Source organism: Medicago sativa, chromosome 1, assembly GCF_051527215.1.
Source record: "Medicago sativa cultivar Bolivia chromosome 1, Bolivia_mono, whole genome shotgun sequence".
Classification (NCBI taxonomy): domain Eukaryota; kingdom Viridiplantae; phylum Streptophyta; class Magnoliopsida; order Fabales; family Fabaceae; genus Medicago; species Medicago sativa.
In genome coordinates this window covers 15,004,058-15,026,691 of record NC_140749.1, presented here as the reverse complement: position 1 = coordinate 15,026,691, position 22,634 = coordinate 15,004,058, and the positions used below count along the sequence as shown (strand labels likewise).

The 22,634-nt window shown below is 33.5% G+C and overlaps 1 protein-coding gene across 1 annotated transcript; it reads right to left on the bottom strand.

The window, feature by feature from the left end:
* Positions 1-2,434: 2,434 nt before the first annotated feature.
* On the bottom strand, positions 2,435-8,060 carry LOC146952992 (LEAF RUST 10 DISEASE-RESISTANCE LOCUS RECEPTOR-LIKE PROTEIN KINASE-like 2.1). The gene is made up of 2 exons (XM_085707416.1): positions 7,092-8,060; positions 2,435-3,899 (listed from the first exon to the last, which is right to left on the bottom strand). The coding sequence occupies exons 1-2, from the start codon at positions 7,938-7,940 to the stop codon at positions 2,577-2,579; spliced, it is 2,172 nt and encodes a 723-aa protein (XP_085563542.1). The 5' UTR covers positions 7,941-8,060; the 3' UTR covers positions 2,435-2,576.
* Positions 8,061-22,634: the final 14,574 nt, after the last annotated feature.

Sequence of the window (22,634 nt, the reverse complement as noted above, 5' to 3'; positions counted from 1 at the left end):
AACACATTGTGCAGGTGAAAATTTCTCATACATGTCCAACCATAAAATATGTTTGTGGTCCTGCATAGTGGTTGAATTCTTTTTTGCCCATTAATCAAAATTTGGCTTTTGTCCATTGATTCTATGTACATATTTAGAGAGCATGTATGAAGCCTAAAGTGAACAAACTTGCAGCAAGTTTGGATATTGCATTGAAAAGAATTCTGAAATTCTATGTAGCAAAGAAGTATGTAAATCAGACAAAAGTTAATGAACATTGGTTCATTGATCATGTATATATATATATATATATATATATATATATATATATATATATATATATAACACAACTCTACCATCAATGATTTTTGGTTTCAATATTATTTTCATATTGATTACTCAAGCAAGTAAGAATGAGAAAAAATATATAAATTTTCAAGTTCGGGGGCATTTTGCACATAAGTGCAAAACTTCGGGGGGGTATTTGCAAAATGTCCTGTTGACTAACAGAAGAATTTGACGGAGGGGGTAAATTGATTAACGTTGTGCAATTTCAGGGGGGTAATTGAAGTTTTGTTAATGTCAGGGGGGTAATTGATGAAACTTACAATTTCAGGGGGGTAATTGCTTATTTACTCTACTTTTTATCTTCATCACTTTCTTTTGTTAGAACAAATTAAATACTAAATAACAGGAGCACACAGTGCTTTGATTACGCTACTGAATCTTTTAAATCTTCTGCTTTCAATAGCAGCAGTGATCATGTCGATTGTTAAGCAAAATCATCATTTTGTGACGATTGTTCAAATTAGCTACGAATCACTAAACATTTACATTTCCGACCCAGACAATTGCTTTATGAAAATGTATCTGGAACAGAAACATAAGCGTTCATCATTTCTTCCTTATTACCGATTTGATGCAGAATTAGAAACAATGATATCCTTTTTAAAATGCTATTTAGTTCAGAAACGACACTTGAGAAACCAAGATCGGATATCTGATGATTCACAAGATATAATCACTTGTGTCGTGTACCAAGATGGTTGACGTCAGTGCTTCTATCTATGCGAATCGCCTATGACTAATTTCCTCATTTTAAGTTGGCCCAAAACAAATTGTGCAGTTTGCGAAGCGAAAGGGATAACATGTAAATGGAATGATAGTCGCAAAATTCAGTCAAATACTTGGGAACTGTGAACCAATTCGTCGGTACCGGTTCCCGGTACTTTTTTTTTCGAATTGATACTCTTGTATTTTTGCAAAATTCGCAGAAAACAGAGTACCCACGTACTAGTTCCACCGAGTACTTCAAAAACATTTTACTAGTTACTAGCTATTCAAGCAATTTACAAATAAACTAATCCATTGTCGACATTGGAAAATGGAACAGGAAACAATGGCCCACAACATGCATCTCATACGATGCAGCACAAGGAACATTATTGTACCTTAGCCTTATGTGGTACACTTATTTATATTGTAGTTTGTCACGACATTTTCGAAGTGTTTGATTTTTACCGTTACGGGATGTTGTCGCTAGAAATGGTTGGAGAAAGAAAGAATGTAGATTCGTCATCTCCAAAAAATCTTCATGTTTTTATACCGAGAATTGATTCATGATAACTTATTGGAAAGAGACGTATAAATAAATATTGAAGGTGAAGGTGATGTTAGACTTGCAAAGAAACTCACAATTGCCGAACTTTGGTGCATTCAATAATGGCAACCAATGAATCTTCCTTCCATAAAAAGTGTCATACAAATGTTGGAAACAAGAGATCACAACCATTTGACCATTCCACCTAATCCATTTCATGCCACCAATTTCATTACCATTAGTGAAGGCTCTTTAACAGGACAATCTTTTCAAATGGAAGAGATTCAAAAATAAGGGAAAGATAATCATCTTAGATTAAGCAAAACAATTTCTGTATGTTAAATTGATTTCATTTCTTTGAACATGCGCTCAATAAAATTAACCTTTAGCTCAAACACAGCCGCGTGAAGGAATAAAAACAAGGTTTAAATGTGTAATTGGTCCCTGCACTTTCAACAGATTTTGGCATTGGTCTCTGCACTTTTTTTTTGTTTGGCATTGGTCCCTGCACTTTGTAAAAATATTGGCATTGGTCCCTGCACTTTTTTTTGTTTGGCATTGGTCCCTGCACTTTGTAAAAATATTGGTATTGGTTCCTGCACTTTGTAAAAATATTGGTATTGGTCCCAATCATTCCCTGCACTTTTTTGAAATAATTTTTTACTTTTTTTTGAGGGAATAAATTTTTTACTTTTAAATTAGATCAAATTATTAATTAAAATCTAGTTTAAAAAATATTTACTCCTAAAATGATGATGCCTTCAATTTTAAAAACTGTTTTTTTTTTTTTGTTGAAGAAATTAAATCAAATCAATTTTAAAAACTGTTAATATCCCAACCCAGTATATAATACAATTTATCCTACACAAAAACATGTTAAAATTACATATATAGATTCAAGTAGAGTGTGCTATTAAGCTTTTGATATTTTTAGGGACACTGAACAGAATGGAAGAGTAGAATTACAAAAGAACAAGTGTTTTAGATATGATGGATTCTAACAAGTGTCAAGAAGACAAGAAGTATTCTTTAATAGAGGATTAGTCATGTTTTCCCCCGAATCGCTAGAACTAATGAAGTCACTGGATGTTGTTTCGTCTGAGCTGGTTGTTTCATCTCTTGAAATTGTTTCATCTGGATACATGGTGGGCTCTGGAGGCATTTCTATGCTTTCAATATCTCCTTCAAGCATTTCAACTACTTTACTCATTGAGGGGCGATCGTTCGGCTTCAATTGTATACACCAAAGAGCGACTATGATCATCTTTTTTACGATTTTCATATCCTCCTCTGTGACATCTTCTATTTGTATTTCTCCCTCTTTTTCAAGTTGGTCATAAATCCAAAAAGGAAAATAAATCTGGCTTGAATGATCCACATTGGAATTAAGGTTTTTCCTCTTGCTTGCCATCTCCATCAAAAGCATCCCAAAGCTATAAACATCAGCTTTGTAGGACACTCCCCCAATATTTTTGTAGAACAATTCTGGAGCCATGTATCCAATTGTTCCTTTAGCTGCGGTCATTGTTACAATGCTATTCTGTGCTGGATATAGCTTTGCCAGCCCAAAGTCAGATATCTTTGGGATAAAGTTCTCGTCAAGCAAGATATTGTGGGGCTTAATATCAAAATGCAAAATCTTCATTTCACAACCATGGTGGAGATAAGCAATTCCTCGAGCTACTCCGATTGAAATATCATGTAATTGGTTGTAACTTAAATTTATACTCGCTTCTTTGGAGAAAATAAATTTATCGAGAGATCCATTAGACATGAATTCATATATAAGAGCGCGTTTTGACCCCTCAATACAAAATCCAAGTAATTGTACCACATTCAAATGATGTATCCTTCCAATAGTTGTGACTTCATTGAAGAAGTCTTGTCCATTACCTTTTGCCTTTCCCAACATCTTGATTGCAACACAAGGCCCACTACGTAGGTTTCCCTTGAACACAGTGCCAAATCCTCCTTTACCTAATTCATCTTTGAAACCTCTAGCCATTTTCTTGATTTGTTTGTATGAGTATCCAATGGGCATGAGGTTGTTTTGCTGTAGATATAGTTCAATACATTCATACATTGACCAATGTCTTTTTCGCCATTTGTATATCAGTAGTGCTATTAAAAATGTTATCCCAAATAGAAGCCTGACTACCATCAATGAAGGTAGAACGTAGTGGCCAGTAACCCATCCTACTTCATAGTAGGTAGTAGCGTGTCTTGGTTTTGATCCTTTTATTAGATTAACCAATCCTGTTATGTAAAACAAATTAACAAGATAAAAGCTATAAATAGTAGCAAAATTTAGGCGGAATTTCTGAAGACTTAGAAGTTTTTGTATTTCTTACTGAATAAGTGTTGACGGTTTCAACAATAAAGCGGAATAAACAACAATGATTACCAAACAAAACAGTCCAAACAATAAAAAATTCAACAAAGAACAAACAAATAACCAAGTACAAGACAAAGAGGGTCGATTAATAAATACATCAGCAGTGTGTGTGTATATATATTTGAAAAAACGCACCAAAATTTCACTTTCCCTTGAACTTGGTGAATTTATCATTAGATTAGTTTTTTCTCCTTTGTTTATGTTTGAACCCAAACTCCGACTCCTTATCCCTTAGGTCAAACAAGTTGAGCTACCTTACCCTCCCAAGATTGTTGAACTAGTTCGACCTAAATAACCCTACGTCTGGGGAGAAGTTGAGCTATCAATAAACCTTTACAAGATATGTAAAATAGTTACAAGAAATTAGCTTTAACAAAAAACCCTAATTTCTTTATGTTAACCCTCAAATAAAGTAATTCAAGAAAACAAGGGAGAATATCAACACATCGTGAATATTTCATGTTGGTTAAGTTCGTGAGGTCCAGCATTATCGTTCTAACATTTACCCTAAATTTTAATATTTGAAATGTTAACACTTGAATTTGCTTAAAACACTTAAAGATTAATACTAAAATTCTTAAATTAAATTAATAATAACAAATTGCAATTTGTGTAAACAGGTTGAGTTTGTGGTTTCCAATCATAAACAGGTTTGAATGGGTTGATCCGGTTGGACCCGAACTTGTACGTGTTTGGGTAAAATGCGGGTTGGGTTAATTAATTGATCCGGTTGATTCGCTTGACCTGGGAACACCTCTACTAGGTAGCAAACGAGCGCATATGAACACCCTAATGCGCCTTGCATGCCAGAAAACTTCTTGATCAAGCTGTTAACTCTGCTTGAAGCTCCTCGGGCCTGTACCTCATGCACCAAACGTTTTGGGCAAAATAAATCTGGACATGTGATAACAAAAATGTTGTGTTTATTTGTAAAAAAAAAAAAATGTTGTGTGTATAATTTAGCAACAAAGGTGGAGTCTTGTTCGAGACCACATGAATGTGGGGTGCAATGCTCTAAGGTAACAAGTGAAAGATACCACATCTCCACCAAAATTCTGAAGGTGGTGAAAGTATAAGCAAACTATCTTATATTGTCAATATTTAATTCATTCATAGTTGATATGAGACTAACATTCTCACTTGAACGTCAATAATCCCCCTCTCAAATGTGAATATACATCACTATACTTCACGGCCAATATTGGATCGCACTCCCGTACTGCACCCCTACCAAATGAAACTAGAGTTCTGATTCAAAAAGTTGGACAAACTCAGGAGCGCTACTAAAGGTTCACTTAAGTGCACAAAAAGTTCAATTTAAAAAGGACATACTACTAAACGTGAATACAAAGATGACACACTATTTCAAAAAGCATAAACTCCACTAACTCAAATGTTTAGTCCATAGTACTATTTCATATTTTAACCTTAAACGGGACTATTCAAATAAACCTGGGGTCTTTTGACAAACCCGTCTAAATTAACCGCCCCAATCAACAGTCAATTTATCGATTTTGTAAAAAAAAATCATCCAATTTATGGATGCTCAATATACGACTACCCCCATTCCCCAAAAAAAAATATATGACTACCCGTTCACACTTGACAACAATATTATTGGGCAGCACCCTATAAAAAAAATATTATTGTGCAGCTTCTTACAAAAAATTATTATCGGGTACCTTTCAAAACAGAAAGAAAATATTGGATAAGACAGATATATCAAATGATAAATGTCAAAATTCTTATTTACTATAATAACAAATATTTTAAATTTTTTAGAAAATCATGCATTTTAAAAAAATTTCACACTACAAAGGTTAAAAAACTCACCTATAAAGGTAGCCGAGATAATAGCTGCAAAAAAAAATTAAAAATACTTTTAGTAAATAAATATAGTGGTGAAAAAAAAAAATCAACGTTAATCCTTCAAAAAAAAAATCAACGTTAATTTAAAGAAGAATGATATTTACATTGAAATTGGACTGTGCAACTCATCAAGAATTTCACGATTTTGTTATTTTACATGATAAAATATAGAGCCTTGCTATATATCCCGAAGGATTTCTTCAAGAAGGGATCGCCAAAATCCATTTAGCCAAATAAAAGCAGTTGTTGTCCGGAAATCACGAGCATTCTTTGTGTTATTGTTATTTAGTTTTTTATGAAGCCTGTTGTTTCTTTTTTAAGATGAAGTGGTGAGTTAATCAAATATAAGATCTAATGGACATTGTATTGCCAATTTATTCCAGAAGCTTTCGTGAAAATCCATTCTAGATATCTAGCATTATCCTAAAAAGGAATATATAAATTGTAAAACACTAACGGTTCTTTATTTTAGTTTGTAGATGAAATGGCAAATACTATCATCACTCGCACACACATAAACACACAATAGAATATTCTGAGTTCAAACCCGGTGACAACGCAAAAATATCTAACTAATAATATTGGCATTGTCGAATGTGCTAAAACTAATTATAACAATACTTTATTTAAGTAATACACGATATGAAACTCATCGATTTATTCATTCAAAAATTGATTTTTTTTAATTATAAAATGCGTGCGTGAATTTAGTTGTTTTGAATTAAGTTACTTATTTTTATGTGGTAAAATTTTATTTTCACCAAAATTTGAATTATTAGAATGCTTAATATGTGATACAATTTCAAAAACTATTTGGTGGGTACATAGATACCCAATGACATACCATGAGAAAGAATAAAATAGGGAGAGTAACGTGACAAATGTATAAAATGAAAGAGATAAAAAAGAAAATAAAATGTTGCATGAATATATAAAATGTATGGTGTTCAAATATAACAGTTGAATACTTACATATAGCCTTTATAGCCATCCGAACCAATTTGCCTGCATTCAAAGAAAATGTAGGCGGATTGAAATATGAATCTCATGTTATTATAATCACAAATACAACATGAATCCTCTGCAATGTCATAAGCATTTATGCAGATTCATACATAATTTTTATATATTCTGCAAGTTAAATACCGTGTAGGAAAAAAGTTTCATCAACGGTTATAAGGGATCATAAAAAAGTTGCAAGATCTGGATAAATTTCAAATCTGGATAAAAAAGTTGCAAGATCTGTACTTTACCACATCTATTGGTACAATATTCAGTAAAATAGTCATCGGCAGGAATGCATTGAAGTGCCTCGGTGGAAGTATTGAAGGAACATAGCTCATTTTTTCGACAATGCAGATTCTGACAGGAAATATGCAACCATGAAATCTCAAATCCATATACTAGTGCTTTGTGTATGACAGCATAGGAGAGCACTTGATTTCTTTGCAAACCCGACCAAGAAGTTAGAGTAACCAATTTCACACGACAACCAACTTGAAAATCTTCAGCAATTAAATCACCAGCTATAGCATACATATAATACCCTTTGGATTCAGAGCTCCAATTGAGACATGAAGAAGTATTCACATATTTATGATTGTTAGTCACTTGATGGGTACAATTCAAGTAAACTATATGCTCAAAGAGAAGTTCATGAGAACCCTCGCCGGCACTGAAAATTCGTTCTTTATCAGAAACGGCATGGTATGCATCATTGCAAAATTTGTTGTTGTAATCATAAGTATCACAGAAATTAGATCGAGACAAGGAATGGCGTGGAAGTGAAGAGCAATTAGATTGTTGAACTCCAGGATCTACCAGTCTGATTGTGAAATTATTGTAGTTGATGGACTGGACATGATATTTTGCAGAGTATAGATATAAAGTTGTCACATTATTTTCACAAGTTAGTTCGTACCTGCTGTCTCCGCATTGTTTTGGGTCATCTTTTAATCGAAATGGGTAACTTATTTGTGATATTTTGCCACAAGATGAAGAGGGACAAAAATGTTCTTGCCCACTTGTTGTATTGCTGCTACTGCATTGCTGGAATAGAAGGGAAAACCCTACCAATATCAATGTCAGTGACCACATATGGGGGAAACTTTTTTTGATTGAAACCGAGCAAAGTTCAAAAGCATGGAATTCGATGTTCAGGTTTAGGTTGTATTACATTCTTATGCAAGTATTGCATTAACAAAGTGATACTATGAATTGATTTGATGAATGTGTTTACACTGTCGGTCTTAACAAATTAAATCCTAAACCTAATACCAATTCATAATATTAATTAAATATATTTAACCGATTACAGAACCTTAAAATATATGTTTGGTGTGTACACACTATTTTTTTCCAAAAGAGGGGTGAGTTCAGGCACACATATTCAATTAGAAAAGATAGAATAAAATATACTATCCTTGATCTGTACACACAGCACAGTCGCAAAGTGGAGTGCACTGTTTTTGACTGTGTTGGCTACTGTAACTTACTAAAATATATATCATCACACTCACATTCAGAGTTTAAGAATATTTAATATAAGACATGTTTTATCTGTGACCATGGTGGTTTGATACTTTTAATTTTTTTGACAAAAGGGTTGATATTTTTTTGACTAACTATTAAATATATCCTTAATCCCTATGGCCAATTTGTTAGTGTAATAATCTTGATCACTGTACACACATGCAGCCCATTAGCAACTCTAATTCCATCTTTATCCATCTGTATATATTAAATTGTATGTGCACCATCAAAAGGAATATCATTTCACAACCTCAACATATTTTAATGTTATACTTACAAAGCATTTTGTTTAAGTTTTAGCCTTGTGCTTGGGGTTGTGGACCATTACATGATATATAGCTCTTCACCCCGTCCTAAATAAGGGATTCAAATAATATTCGGCCAGCGATACAACCCTAGGCAAGCTACATCAACCTGTCAGTTGATTTAACTTGGTTCGCCCTTACATGCCAAGTCACCCATTATGCTTCGACCCGCCCAAACATCTAACTCCCGGTAATTTCTCTAAACTTCGAAGAACATTTCTATAAAAAGGAAGGAAGTCTTTGAAGAGAGGAAATTAGACAGTTCTTATACAAAAAAAAAATACACTACACATTCTTGAAACAATACCAAGCAGGGTGGAAACGATCGTACTTACAACAAATACATATGGATATTTGTGAACTATCATCAAATGTACATTCTAATGTTATGCTTACAAAACATTTCGTCTTAGTTTTAGCCTCGTGCTTGGGGGGTTGTGGATCATCATATGATATTGTCGCGTCATTTTTCGGACGGTCGAATGCCATTTGATTGGCGTTTGACCCACTTTTGATTTCACGACTGAACATTTAATTCTTTTCAAAAAGAAAGTGGAAAAAAGTTCAATTACCACATTTTTTAGGGATTAAGGGTTCGGGGGTCGGTTATATTTAGGGAAGGTGTTAAGCACCCTAAATATTTGTAGTACTCTACGAGAACCTCTTGATTTTATTTAACTTTTGTGCTATAAACTTGCTTGCTTTAAAAAATGGAATTAGCAATGATAAAAGAAAATTAGAGACCTAAATTATCTACGTTTTTATTGATTTGGAAGGACGCGTGTCCCTTGCCTACGTACCCGTGAGGGATCAAAACCTCGTAGTTCGGGGTAGAAATTGACGTTTGATTGGTTGAGTGTTTTTTATGTTCTTAAAAAAAGGTTTTAAAATGAAAGAAAGCCAAAGTGGCAAATGAGTATTTGTTTGTGTTTTTTAATATTGAAAGAAAGTAGACTCAAAGTAGGATTAAATTGATTGATGATTTGATTAAGAAATAAACTAAAAAAAGACGATCACTTGATTGAAGATCAAGGTTTATTTATGAAAATATTTTTGTGATTTGATTATTTGAATGTTTTTGTTGTTTTGAATATTGATATGAAAATTATATAAACAGAATGAGAAAAAATAATGTTAAACTGAAATATAAGGTTATTTTAACCCGGACCAGAATACTCTGGAGAACGACTATATAAGCATAAGCATAATATTAACAGTTGATTTAGGACCAGAGCACTCTGGATTAATTTAATTAAACAAGGACCAGATCGTTCTGGAGAATAATATAATATTAATAGTTAAATTAGGACCAGAGCACTCTGGATTGAGGTGTATATTAATGACAAAATTTAAATATGCATATAATAATAGTAGATAATGGAATGCAATGCGAAAATAAAATAAAAATGCATGAGATAATTTATAAATAATAAAATGAGATACGAGCAAAAAATAAATAAAAAAATGCATGAGAACGAAAGTAAAAATGCTAAAGAAATTAAAATGCATGCGATAATTTATAAATGATAAAAATGAGATGTGAGTAAGAAATAAAAATGCATGATGACAAACTTAAACTAATAATAGTAAATAAAGATGCAAAAGAAAAGAAAACGAAGTGCCAAAAAGTGTATGCAAGAGACAAAATAAATAAACAGGGGGGTGTGCAAGTAATAAAGGGGGGGTGTAGGAAGAAAACTGGAGGGATTGGGCTTAAATGAGCACAGAGGAGCACTGCTGGGCCTGGGTTGGACTTAGACCGGTTCGGACCTCAGGGTGAACCGGTTTAATAAAAAAAACCCGGTTCAAGGAGGAATATAAATAGGGTTTTACTGGTTTTTTCTTTTCATTTTAAACCATCTTCCTCTCTCTAACTTCTCTCTAGTGAGAGAAGCTCTGTTCTCTCTCATCCCTCTTCTTCATTTCCGGCGAGAAGACAGGGTGGCCGGCGGTGGTCTGACGCGGCGGTTAGCCGTCATAGACGGCGGCGCCGCCGCTGTGAACACCCCAAACAACCCTATTTCTTATTTTTTTTTTTCGGCTTTCTAACCGTTTTCTTCTTCTCTTTCACTTTCTTTCAATAAAAATCCCAAATGATGAATATACAGCCCTAGATCTAAACAAAACAGAATAGACTTTTAACCTTTTGATTTAAGTTCCTCTTTATGACAGCTTTGTAGTTTGAAATTACGGATTTTTGCGTTGTGTTGATGTTGAGTTCGAGGATGATATGGGTATAGTTGATGATGACTCTGTGATATGGGACTATGATGTCGATGGTTGGGTTTTTTGTGTTGAGGTTTCGGATTTTGATTATTGTTGGTTCTGTGTATTGGTTTAAAAATGGCTTTTTGTTGTTGAATTTGTGCGCAGGTTTTTGATGAATTGATCGTGAATTGGGTTTTGATGAAATATTGTGTTGTATCGGATTTTTGTGCAGGTTTAGGCTTCTAGAACTTGGCTGTTAGTGTCTTTCTGGACCGAAAATTCCATTTCGTGAAAGATTTGGCTTGTGAAATTTTTTTGTGTGTATTTGGTTGTTGGAAAAATTCCTCCCTCTGTTGGTTGCAGGTGTGGTTCCATTTATAGAGAGGGATTGAGACAAGGAGCTTGCTGAAAGAGCAACACAAACTGTCTTTGTGTGGTTTAGAGGGGACAGGAAAAGGCTGTCTTGAGCTGGATATTTTTGGACAATCATTTTGGACTTTTTTTTTAAAATAATAATAATAATAATAATAATAATAATAATAAAAGTAATAATAAATAAAAAAAAATGAGCGAAGAGGGCCCGACTCGGAACCAAATATGAGGTATTTTAAAATACCTCTCTGCCGAAATTTTCGTTGAAAAGTCAAAGATTAGTCGGGTTTAAAAGACACGTGTCTGTGATATCTTGGGTCAAAAATTGGGGTATGACAGATATATAGCTCTATACCCATGTCCTAAATAAGGGATTGAAATAATATTTGACCAAAGGTACAAACCCTAGGCCAGCTACATCGACCCGCCAATTATTTAACCTAGGTCGCCTTACACGCCAAGTCTCTCATTATGCTCTGACATGACCCGCCCAAACATCTTTAACTCCCGGTAATTTCCCTAAATTCCCAATAACATTTCTATAAAGAGGAAGCAAGGCTTAGAGGGTAGGAGATTAGACAAAATGTGTTGATTACTTCACAAAATGTTAATGATCTGGAAAAGCAAATGAATTTGGTATAATGAATTCACGTGGATAGTTAAACAGCTACAATTCATCAATACATTAATAAAAAAAATATATCAAATTAAAATGATTTCATTTAATCAAACATAAACATGATAACATTAATAACAAAAAAAAAACCATGATAACATTAATTGATTACTTTTGGTCAATTCGCATTACCATTTGTTTCCTCAAAATCAATAATTATAATGTCTTATTTAAGGAAGCCAAAACAAGAAAGTTTTTAGTTAAAAATAATACTTTTGGTCTCGCAGCGAATTTTTTCCTCAAGAAACATCACGAGCGGTTGTTTCTTTATTGTGGCAACCCCCCATGTTTGGTAAGTGGGACCTCTTTTTTTTGTTTTATTTTTTTTTGCTACAACAGCAGATTTTGTTTCGTGAGCTATTCGCGAGAGTTTTCTCGCGTGATATAGCATTACTGTTTGGTCTCTGCCCTCTTTTTTGTATAAAAACAAAAATAATACTTTTTAAACTTTTGATTCCTTAACCGAGGTTTCGGATGCGTTTTCAGTCACAGGAGTGCAAAATGCTTTAGTCTGTCTGTGGAGTGCATGAGACAACAGTTTGGCATTTCGCGGCTTTGCATTTTTCACCCTTTTTCCATTATGAATTTCATTTTCAACTATACGTTTTGGCCTGCTACATCTTTCACAAACCGACCCTATCCAACCACAAATCAAGCCAAAAAAGTATGTATGATTCTAATTTCCTATAGTTTATTTGAAAAGCAATTCCCACCCTACCAAACGCCTTATTCAAAACGCATTTATCTAAATATTTAACTACTACAATTTAAAAATATATCAACTTTTTAATAAAGGACGACTTAACTATTGATCTAAATTAAAGAACAAGGAAGCAAAAAGCTTTCATTATTTTACAACAGTATGGTAGAAATTATATATCATAAAAAGAATCCAATGTGTTTTTTGGAAGGAAAGAATCAAATAATATTCTCAATTTCATACTGAGATAAGATTGAGTTCACACTAACTTGTGTTCGTAAAAGGCATGAGTTCTATTTAATAAAGGCAAATGATAATGTTTTGATTAGGTATATACTGCAAGCAAAACATGGGCAATAGGAAATTAACTAACAACTTAATCTCTCTCTTCTCTCCTTCCCAAACCTTAGCCATCTTTCTTTTTCTTATCTATTGAAGACGGTGATTTAGGGTCAATTTTATAAACCGACCTTACTTATAAATTTTATAATTTTGGGAATGAAAAAAAACACTACTGTTGTTTATAGTTTTGATACGTATGCTTTTGATGGAGATGTCAAGCAAGAGGAAAAACATAAAACCCAGAGGATAATATAGAGATAGTAAAAAATGATGGTCCTTCAATAAGTAAAGTAGTGGAGATGCTTGAAGGAGATATTGAAAACCTTGAAATGCCTCCAGTCCAAAGCCTACCCTGTATCCAAATGAATTATTTTCGAGGGATGAAACAACAATCTCAAACCAATCAATGTTTCGAGTGACTTCCTTAGTTCTAGTGGTTATGAAGAAATCCCAACCAGTTCTCTAGTATAGAAATATTTATTAACACCATACAAAATGTAATTTGTTAGAATCCACCGTATCTAGGGCAGTACAATTGTTTTTATGTAACTTTAGGTTTCCATATTGTTTTTCTACTTCAATTGCTAGAAATGAGTTACTGAATTCATGGTTTATTTTTTTCGTCCTATTTTTACATCTATAAAGAAAGTTACAAATTATTTATATCAAACTAATTTTTACAAAATCTAAAACAAAGTAACACTTGTTTTTGTTAAGAAAAAGAAAGTATAAAATATAAAAATTGACCATATGGTCGAAATTATTTTCAAAAGTAAAGATATACAATCTAAAGGCAACTTTTCCTTAAAAAAATAAAATCTAAACGCACCTAAAAGAAACAAAGATATATTGACCTTGAAGAAAAAATTATCATATGGTCGGTCATATGGTTTGTGGTCCAAATTATTTTTAAAAGTAGACATACAATTTAAATTTAATATGTCTATATATACACATTCCTTCAAAAAAAAAAAATATACACATGGATAAAGACAACAAATACAGATTATTACAATATATTTTCTAAAGTTACAATAACCAATGAGGTCACAGAGATGACTACAGTTGTAGAAACGTTTTAACTCCACAAAAAAAGTTCCCTGCTCTCATCATGTCATGAACGCTGCCACTATTGATAAGCAGAAAAAGAATACTCAATAGTGTGATCAAACTATCTGCTCTTGGTATGCAATTTAATTTGTTGAAGAACAGAATGTGATTAAGAATGATATATTGAGCTTGAGAAGAAAAATGCGAAAATTGATCACATGGTATGGTCCAAATTATTTTCAAAAGCAAAGACATACAATTTAATCGATCTATTCACATGGATATTAAGACAAAATAAATATAGAGTTGCTAATGGGCAGCGTGTGTGTACTGTGCTCAAGATTACTACAATAACATATTGGCATTAGGGATCAATAATCAAGAATATATTTTATCAAAAAATAAGAATTCATGAGGTAAAAAAAAAAAAGAAAAATTCTATGATGAAGTCATAAGAATGACTTTTCTGGTAAAGTTAAATGGCCAATCATGGAGAATTTGTGTATTTAATCCATAGCACGTTAGATTATATGGTGTATTGCACATTTTCCCATAAGGTGTGTCATTATATCTTTACTTATTGTAATTGTGTCCCTGATTAAATCAAAGTTTAATTACATCAAGGGTCCTTTAAGTTTGAAGTTTGTAAAATATTGATGCTTTAAGTTATTTCGGTCACACATAAGTCATTTAAGTTTGATGTTTGTAACAAATTGGTCTTTTAAGTTATTTTGCTCATACATAAGTCCTTTAAGTCTGTAAACATTTTCAATTTAGTCCTTCTATGTGACCAAAATAAAAGACTACATCGAAAATGTTTACAAACTTAAAGGACTAATGTGTGACCAAAATAACTTAAAGGACTAATTTGTTACAAACCATAAGCTTCAAGGACTTATGTGTAATCAAAATAACTTTATGGACCAATCTGTTACAAACCTCAAACTCAAAAGACCCCGGGTGTAATTCAACCTTAAATCAAAATTGAACATAGATTTCCATTTGTGCACTAAGATTGAAATTCCCTTAACATTTTGTATGACGACTGATTCGTAATAAGGTAAAGTTTAGTTTTAGAGTGGTCCACCAGCTAAACAAAATAACTTTTCCAAAAAAAGTCAGTTTTTTGACTGCACCGTAGAAGATAAAAAAAACCCCACAGAAGTCATGTATTGTATTAAATATTGAATTAATTGTTTCTCACATATTAATTGTTTCCAAAATTTCCCGCATATTAGTTTTCAATTTAATTTCTCTATAAGAGAAGAGTCAACAGCTCAGAGACCGAATAAAGAGGCTATGGAAGCTAAGATGAAAGAAATTGTGGTTAATCATGAAGAAATTCTACCCTTTTCCGAATCTCTTCCCAAGAACAAGAGACCATATGTTTTCACTCACACAAGGTATTTATAATGTTTCCTAATCCAAGAGAATCTCTCAGGGACCAATACCAATATTTTTACAAAGTACAGGGACCAATACAAATATTTTTACAAAGTACAGGGACCAATACCAATAGCTTTGTGTTTTTTTTTAACAGATAATTAACAGAGGGACCAATACCAATATTTTTACAAAGTGCAGGGACCAATTCCAAACAAAAAAAAGTGTAAGGACCAATGTCAAAATCTGATGAAAGTGCAGGGACTAAAGACATATTTAAGCAAATAAAATATAGAAATTGACCATACGGTCCAAGTTATTTTCAAAAGTAAAAAAATATTCTACAATCTAATCTATAGAGATCGATAAAGATAAAACAAATACAGTACAATGTTGTTAATGGGCTGCATGTGTGTACAGTGACCTAAATTATTGCATTAACATAGTGGCATTAATTAGGGATCAAGAATATATGTTTTAAAGGTTAGATAATCGATGAGGTAAAAAAAGGGACCGCCCTTTCATTCTTCCGGATCAAGCATATATCGTTTTAAATCATCTTAAACTAAATATGTGTGTGAGCATATAGTCAAAAATCGAATACTCCAGTTTGGAGAGTGTGCTGTGTGTACACATATCAAGCAAAATATATTTTATTCTATCTTTTTTGATTGAATCTGTGTGTGTGAACTGACCCCTTTAAAAAAAATCATGTGTGTACAGACATTCTTTCAATTTATGCTCTCTCTCCTTTATAATGGAAGGTAGAGATTCTAATAGACTCTCGTACAGACCAAAGCATATACTTTAAGGTTCAGTAATCCACTAAATAAAATTACTTAATTGATACTATGTAATGGTATTAGGTTGATATAAGTCTATTTTTTTTTTTTACAAGAGGTTGATATAAGTCTATATGATCCAAAAATAAAGTGTGTAATAGTTGTCAAAGCGGAAATGCGGCGCGGCGCGGCCACCCCAAAAATTGACGCGGCGCGGGATGCGGGAGCGAAGCGGGCGCTTTTTCATGACGCGGACTTTAATATATTTAATATTAAAATACTATACTATTAGAAAAAAATACTAAAACACCTTAAACATTACTCAAAATTCATGAAAATACTAAAATACCATATAATACTACTATTATTTTGTTGCTCAAGTAGAGGTTTATTAATTTTTATAACCATTATTGAAAGACATTAACAGCAACCATATATTACTACTATTTTTCTTTTTGAAAGACATGTGTGTATTAGTAAAAGAGTAAAGTGTTTATAAAAGGAAAACATTTAGTATTGGGCCTTAGCCCCTAGGGCCCAGATAAATTTCTACAACTTTAACCTAGTTTGACAGTCTTCCTTCTTTCCTTCTGTGCAGCTGCCGCTTGACAGTCTTCTTCTTCTTCCATGCGTTTCTACTTCTCTCTCTCTCTCTCTCTCTCTCTCTCTCTCTCTCTCTCTCTCTCTCTCTACAGCAACCAAAATCCTTGATTTCGTCTTCATTTTCTGGATCGACGCTTTTGGCCGCTCCCAGACCGCACCGCACCGGCTAATAGCAGCCGCTTTTGACCGCATCGACCAACTGACACGCACCGACCCAGTTCAACGCGGAGAAGCCAAAAAAACCGCTATCGCGGGCGCGAAGCGGGCGGCGCGGCGCTATTGACAACTATTGTGTGTATAGATCAAGCAAATATTTTATTAAATTATTAACCATTAATTCAAAATTATTTAATTAACTAATACAATGCTATTATGTAGTTGGCTACAAAAGAAAAGTTATTACGACCCCTTAAAAAAGAAACAAAAAAAGTATTATGTAGACTGATTTAACAAAATAGCAGTGCTTTGCATTAAGAAAAAAGTATTATGTTACAAAATAGCAGGCTAGTCCACCTTCATCTTGTGGCAAAATATCAAAGATAAGCTAACCATTTCATTTAAATATATTAAGAATCCAATGAAAGTGTGAATATGGTTCATTGAACATCAAAGAGAGTGCAAGAGTACAGTTCTTATGGTTCCAATGAAAGAATCCAATGAAAGTGTGAATATGGTTCTTGTTTGACTATTGTACTACACTAAGAAGGATAGTACAGTTCTTATTCTAAAGTACAATGAGAAGCTAATGACTTGTAGTACAAGCAACCTTATTATTATGCTTATCATTCTCTAAACTATCACTATGTAATATCCCCCACAAGTTGGAGGTTGGTAGATATCTAACAACCCCAACTTGGATAGCAAGAAATTAAAGGATTGTGGAAACAAAGATTTTGTAAAAAAATCTGCTAACTGATCATGAGTAGTAACTGGCAAGAGCTTGAAAAGACCAACTTGAAGTTTTCCCCCCACAATGTGGCAGTCTATTTCAAGGTTCTTAGTTCTTTCATGAAACACTGGGTTGGCTGCAATGTGCATAGCACTTTGATTGTCACAATATAAAACTGGTAGTTGAACACAAGTGACATGGAGATCCCTGAGAAGGTAAGCAGCCATTGAAGTTTACAAGTGGCAGATGCCATGGCCCTGTACTCAACTTTAGAGGAAGACCTGGACATAGTAGGTTGTTTATTTGTTCTCCATGAAATGAGAGATTGCCCCAAAAAGAAACAATTACCTTAAATTGAGCGCCTAGTGTCCTTACAACCTGCCCAGTTAGCATCTGTGTAACCTTGAAGATGTAAACCTGAGCCTCTAGGGAAGAAAATGCCACGGCCTGGTGAACATTTAAGATACTTGAGCATCCTTATAGTAGCATTGTAATGAGTTTGTGTAGGTTTACTTAAAAATTGACCGAGTTGTTGTGTGATTAATGTAATGTCTGGTCATGTAGTATTCAAATAGATCAATCTACCTATCAATCTTCTATAAGCAGAAACATCACTGAAAGCAGCTGAACTATCACTTTGTAACTTGATGGATGGATCTGAAGGAGTAGAGACAAGTTTGGAACCAAGAAGACCTGAATCATTCAGTAAATCCAAACAATATTTCCTCTGGCATAAAGAGATACCACTTTGAGAATGACTTCAAAGAAGTATTTTAGTGTGCCAAGATCTTTGACTTTGAAGGCTTGATGCAATACATTTTTGATAAAAGTTATCTCAGATATTGAATCACCAACAAGAATGATGTCATCAACATAAACTAATAGCATAGTAAAACTATTAGAAGCTTTCTTAGTGAACAAGGAAGCATCTGAAGTGGCTTGTTGATAACCATTTTTAAGGAGCAGGCCAGTGAGTTTCTCATACCATTTCCTACTTGCCTGCTTAAGACCATAGAGAGACTTGGATAGCTTGCAAACCTGATTTGATTTTGAAGTAGAGACTCCTGGGGGAAACATCATGTAAACATATTCATGGAGATCCTCCATAGAGAAAAGCATTATTTACATATAATATTTGTAAAAACCAGTGATTTATGGATGCAAGAGCTATAACCAATCTGACTATAGTGACTTTAGCAATTGGTGAAAAAGTATCAAAGTAATCTAAGCCTTCAATTTGATTGTACCCTTTTGCAACCAAACGAGCATTGTACCTTTCAATTAATCCATTAGCATTGTGCTTGACCTTATAAACCCATCTGCACCCTATAGGTTTGATTGATGGAGAGAGATCCATTATTTGCCAAGTTCTAGTCTAATCAAGAGCATTAAGTTTGTTTTATCTTGGTTTTCGGGTGTCAAACATTGATTACGTTTGAACCTTTTAACCGGTGATATCTTATTTTTTCTTGGGAAGGGAAAAAGTAAGCAAAACCCTTGAGAATCGAGGTCCGGGAGTTGTTTTCGCTACGGGAAGGTGTTAGGCACCCATAACGACTATAGTATCCTATAGGAACCATCTTTAATTTCTACGCACGCGCTTTATTTTTAAATGCTATTTTGAAAGATGATATTAACACCTAAAGGTTTACTAAGTGAAGAATTGGAGGGAGAAGAAGATGTTTGAATTTTTATTTTATTTGAATTGAAGGAATTTTGTCCTTGCCTACGTACCCGTTTAAGGGATCAAATCCACCGTAGTTCTCTTCCAAAAATGTTTTTGTTTTTGTTGGTTGATTTTAAGTTTGAAAATGGGATTTTGAAGAATGGAGATTGAGAGGCCTTAAAGGCATGAGAATTTAAGAAAAGGTGAGGTTTGATTAGTTATTTCGGAAAAAAGTCAAATATGATTAATTTTCATTGAAATTTTGATTAAGAAAATAAAAGAGAAAATGCAATGGGATTTTGATCCCAAGGTTTATTTGGAAAAAGGTTTTCAAGTGATGTTGTTCATATTTTTTGGAAAATTGATTTTTCTAAGTGTAAATCCTAAGCATTCATCTAAACATACAATCCTAAACATACATCTAAACATGCATATTCTAGCAATATATCTAAAGTGATGTGTGTGCATGTGTCGGTGTACATTATTAGAGTCCATTGTCCTTTACATCATTGGCCTAGATACATTCTATGGTCTTGCAAGAAATTTAAAGGCATAAGAAAAAAATATTACAAAATTCCTAAGTTTTACATTCTAAGCTTTGCATGAATTTTAAAGTGTAGGAAGATAAAAACCAAGAATGTGAGATGAAGATTGAAATGCTTATGGAATGGATGAAATATGATATGAAAGGGTTAGTATCACAAGATGCAATAGGATAAAGAAATAAGGCAAGAAAGTGTTAAATAAAAGTGGTAAAATCAACAAGAATAAAGGGTTAAAATGTACTAAAAGTTTACCATAACTTCTCAATATGCACATGACCCATAATTCTCTCATCATAGCACTTTTCAAGGGACTTTATTGCAGCCACAATGTGGTAATTATAGGCACATATTCAATCCAAGAGTTATGACACACTTTTAGACACATTTTACACTTTATTCTTACATAGCAATATTCACATAACTTGTAACACAAGGAACCAATTACACATATTCATATGCAGCAAAAAAAACACACACAAACAGTAGCTAAAACCTTACAAACTCATATGGTATAGACCACAATCATACATCAAGAAATTGGAATTAGAATCAAGCAAATTTTCATCAATTTTTAATACAAAACGTCACAAAATTGCAAGAAAATTACCACATTATCTTTTACCATTTTTTAACATGTAAAAATTATCACAAAACACTACAAAATTATCAAGAAATACTCATGAATTTTTTTTAGAATTTTTAAAAGGTTTTTAGACACAAGAACACATAAAACTTCACAATTTTCAACAAAAAGGCAAACAATTAATCAAGAAAATACCACACATTTTTCTATCAAGATTTAATACATATAAACATCAAAAAAGTGTCCAAGAACGCATAGGAAAATTTTTAGGATTTTTTATGAAAAGATTAGACAGACAGGGGTGCAATTAGCAAGAAATCAGTAGAACATGCAAGAAAGGGGGGTGTGAGCAGCAACACGTGTATAAACAAGGCAGACTGGGCCTGAGAGTGCAATTGGACCGGGTTAGTGGAGCAAGCAAGGTCCGAACCGGTTCACTGGCCTATATAAGGCTTTGAACCGGTTTTTAATCCATTTTCACTCTCTATTTCTCTCTCTAAAGGAAACCTAGAGAGAGAGAGTCTGCAACAGACTCATCTTCTCCGATCATCTCCTTCCCCACTCTGACGTGGTGGCCGGCGGTGGCGCCGCCGCGTCGGAGCTGCAGACTACTTCGATTCAAAACCTAATTACATGATTTTAAAGCTCTTTTTCTCCTCTACATGATTTTGAGACTAGTTTTCCGAGGAGAGGTCAGAATCGGAGTAGATCTACATTTTTCTGATTCGGTTTAAACTTGAAATGGAAAGGAAAGAGAAAGGAGGAGGAACTTTTACCTCGATCTGTTCGTAGATTTGTGATTTTGTCGCAGAACTGAACTCTTCCTTGTGATTGTACCGAACCAGTTCCTTTTTACTTCGATCTCTCTTCTTCTTGTCTCCTCTGTGATCGTTCAGTTTTTTGCTGCCTTAGTGGTGAATCTGAGCTCGGATTGCAGGGAATCAGGTTCGATGATGATGATTCGTAACGAATCTCTGAGAACCTTGCAAATTCGTTGCAATCTTGTGATTAATTGCGCTTGGATCCGTTTTTTTTGCTTGATGTATGCGTTGTATTGTGTGAATTCGCTCTTGAATTTGCACTGTAATGTTGTGTGAGCTTGGATCGACTTCTTTGTGTGATTGATGATGATGATTTGGTTATGGTAGTTGGATGAATATTCAAGTGTGTTCTTGAATATTCTTGAGAATTTTTTGTGATTTTTGTGGTGTTTGATCCGTGGAATGGAGAGAGAGAAAGGTGAAAAATGTTTCTGCTGAGTTGTAACAGAATGAATAGTGATCTTTTTTTTTTCTGACTTGGCCTGTGATGACTGGAATTTATAGCTGACACTTGTGCACCCTGGACCAATGGCTGACTGCCACGTGGCACTTGGACCTTGTAACAAACTTTTGTGGACAAATGGAAAATTGACATGTGGACTGGACTCATAACAAACTTTTGGACCTATTTGCAATTATTAAAAATTGGGGACTAAGATGCAAAATGACACACAGGACTAAAAAGTAATTAATAATAAAATTGGTAAAAAAACGTAATTTGAAAACAACGTAAAGTGAAACCAATAAAAAACACAAAATGGACTAAAACGAACCAATTACTTTAATGAGGTACTTTAAAGTAACCTCTCTCTGCCGAAATTTCGTGTGAAATGACAAAAATGCCCCTGGGCTAAAACGACTAAAAATGACTCAGATGCAAATTTTAAAATGGATTTTTAACAAGGAATTAAAGCAAGAGTTTATACAAACAAATTAAAAGACACAGAGACAATTTTAAGAGATTAAACAGGGTTTTAACACAGGAAATGACTAAAATGCCCCTAAGGGCTTAACTGACTCAAAATGACTTCAAATGCAATTTTTGGAATGGGTTTTTGACATAGAATGGGAACAAAGACTTACTCAAACTATTTGAAAGGACTCAAACTATTTTTCAAAGACTGAAAGAAATTTTAACATGGGAAATGACTAAAATACCCTTTCATGTGAATTTTGCAAGTAATATTGAAATAGGAAACAGAGAAAGATGTGATTGATCAGAGACAAATCAAATAGCTTGAAATGCAAGGAAAGAAGAATTGAGTTAGTATTTTTAGGTCCAAAATTAGGGTATAACAAAGTTCATTTTGCATTGCTTGTTTCTAGCAGTCATG

What these genes read in the sequence shown, in the direction of transcription:
- LOC146952992 (XM_085707416.1), bottom strand. Translation starts at nt 7,940, where the DNA reads ATGTGGTCACTGACATTGATATTGGTAGGGTTTTCCCTTCTATTCCAG. An exon ending in GTACCAATAGATGTGGTAAA is followed by an intron (nt 3,900 to 7,091) that starts GTACAGATCTTG and finishes CTAAGTCTTCAG; the next exon opens with AAATTCCGCCTAAATTTTGC.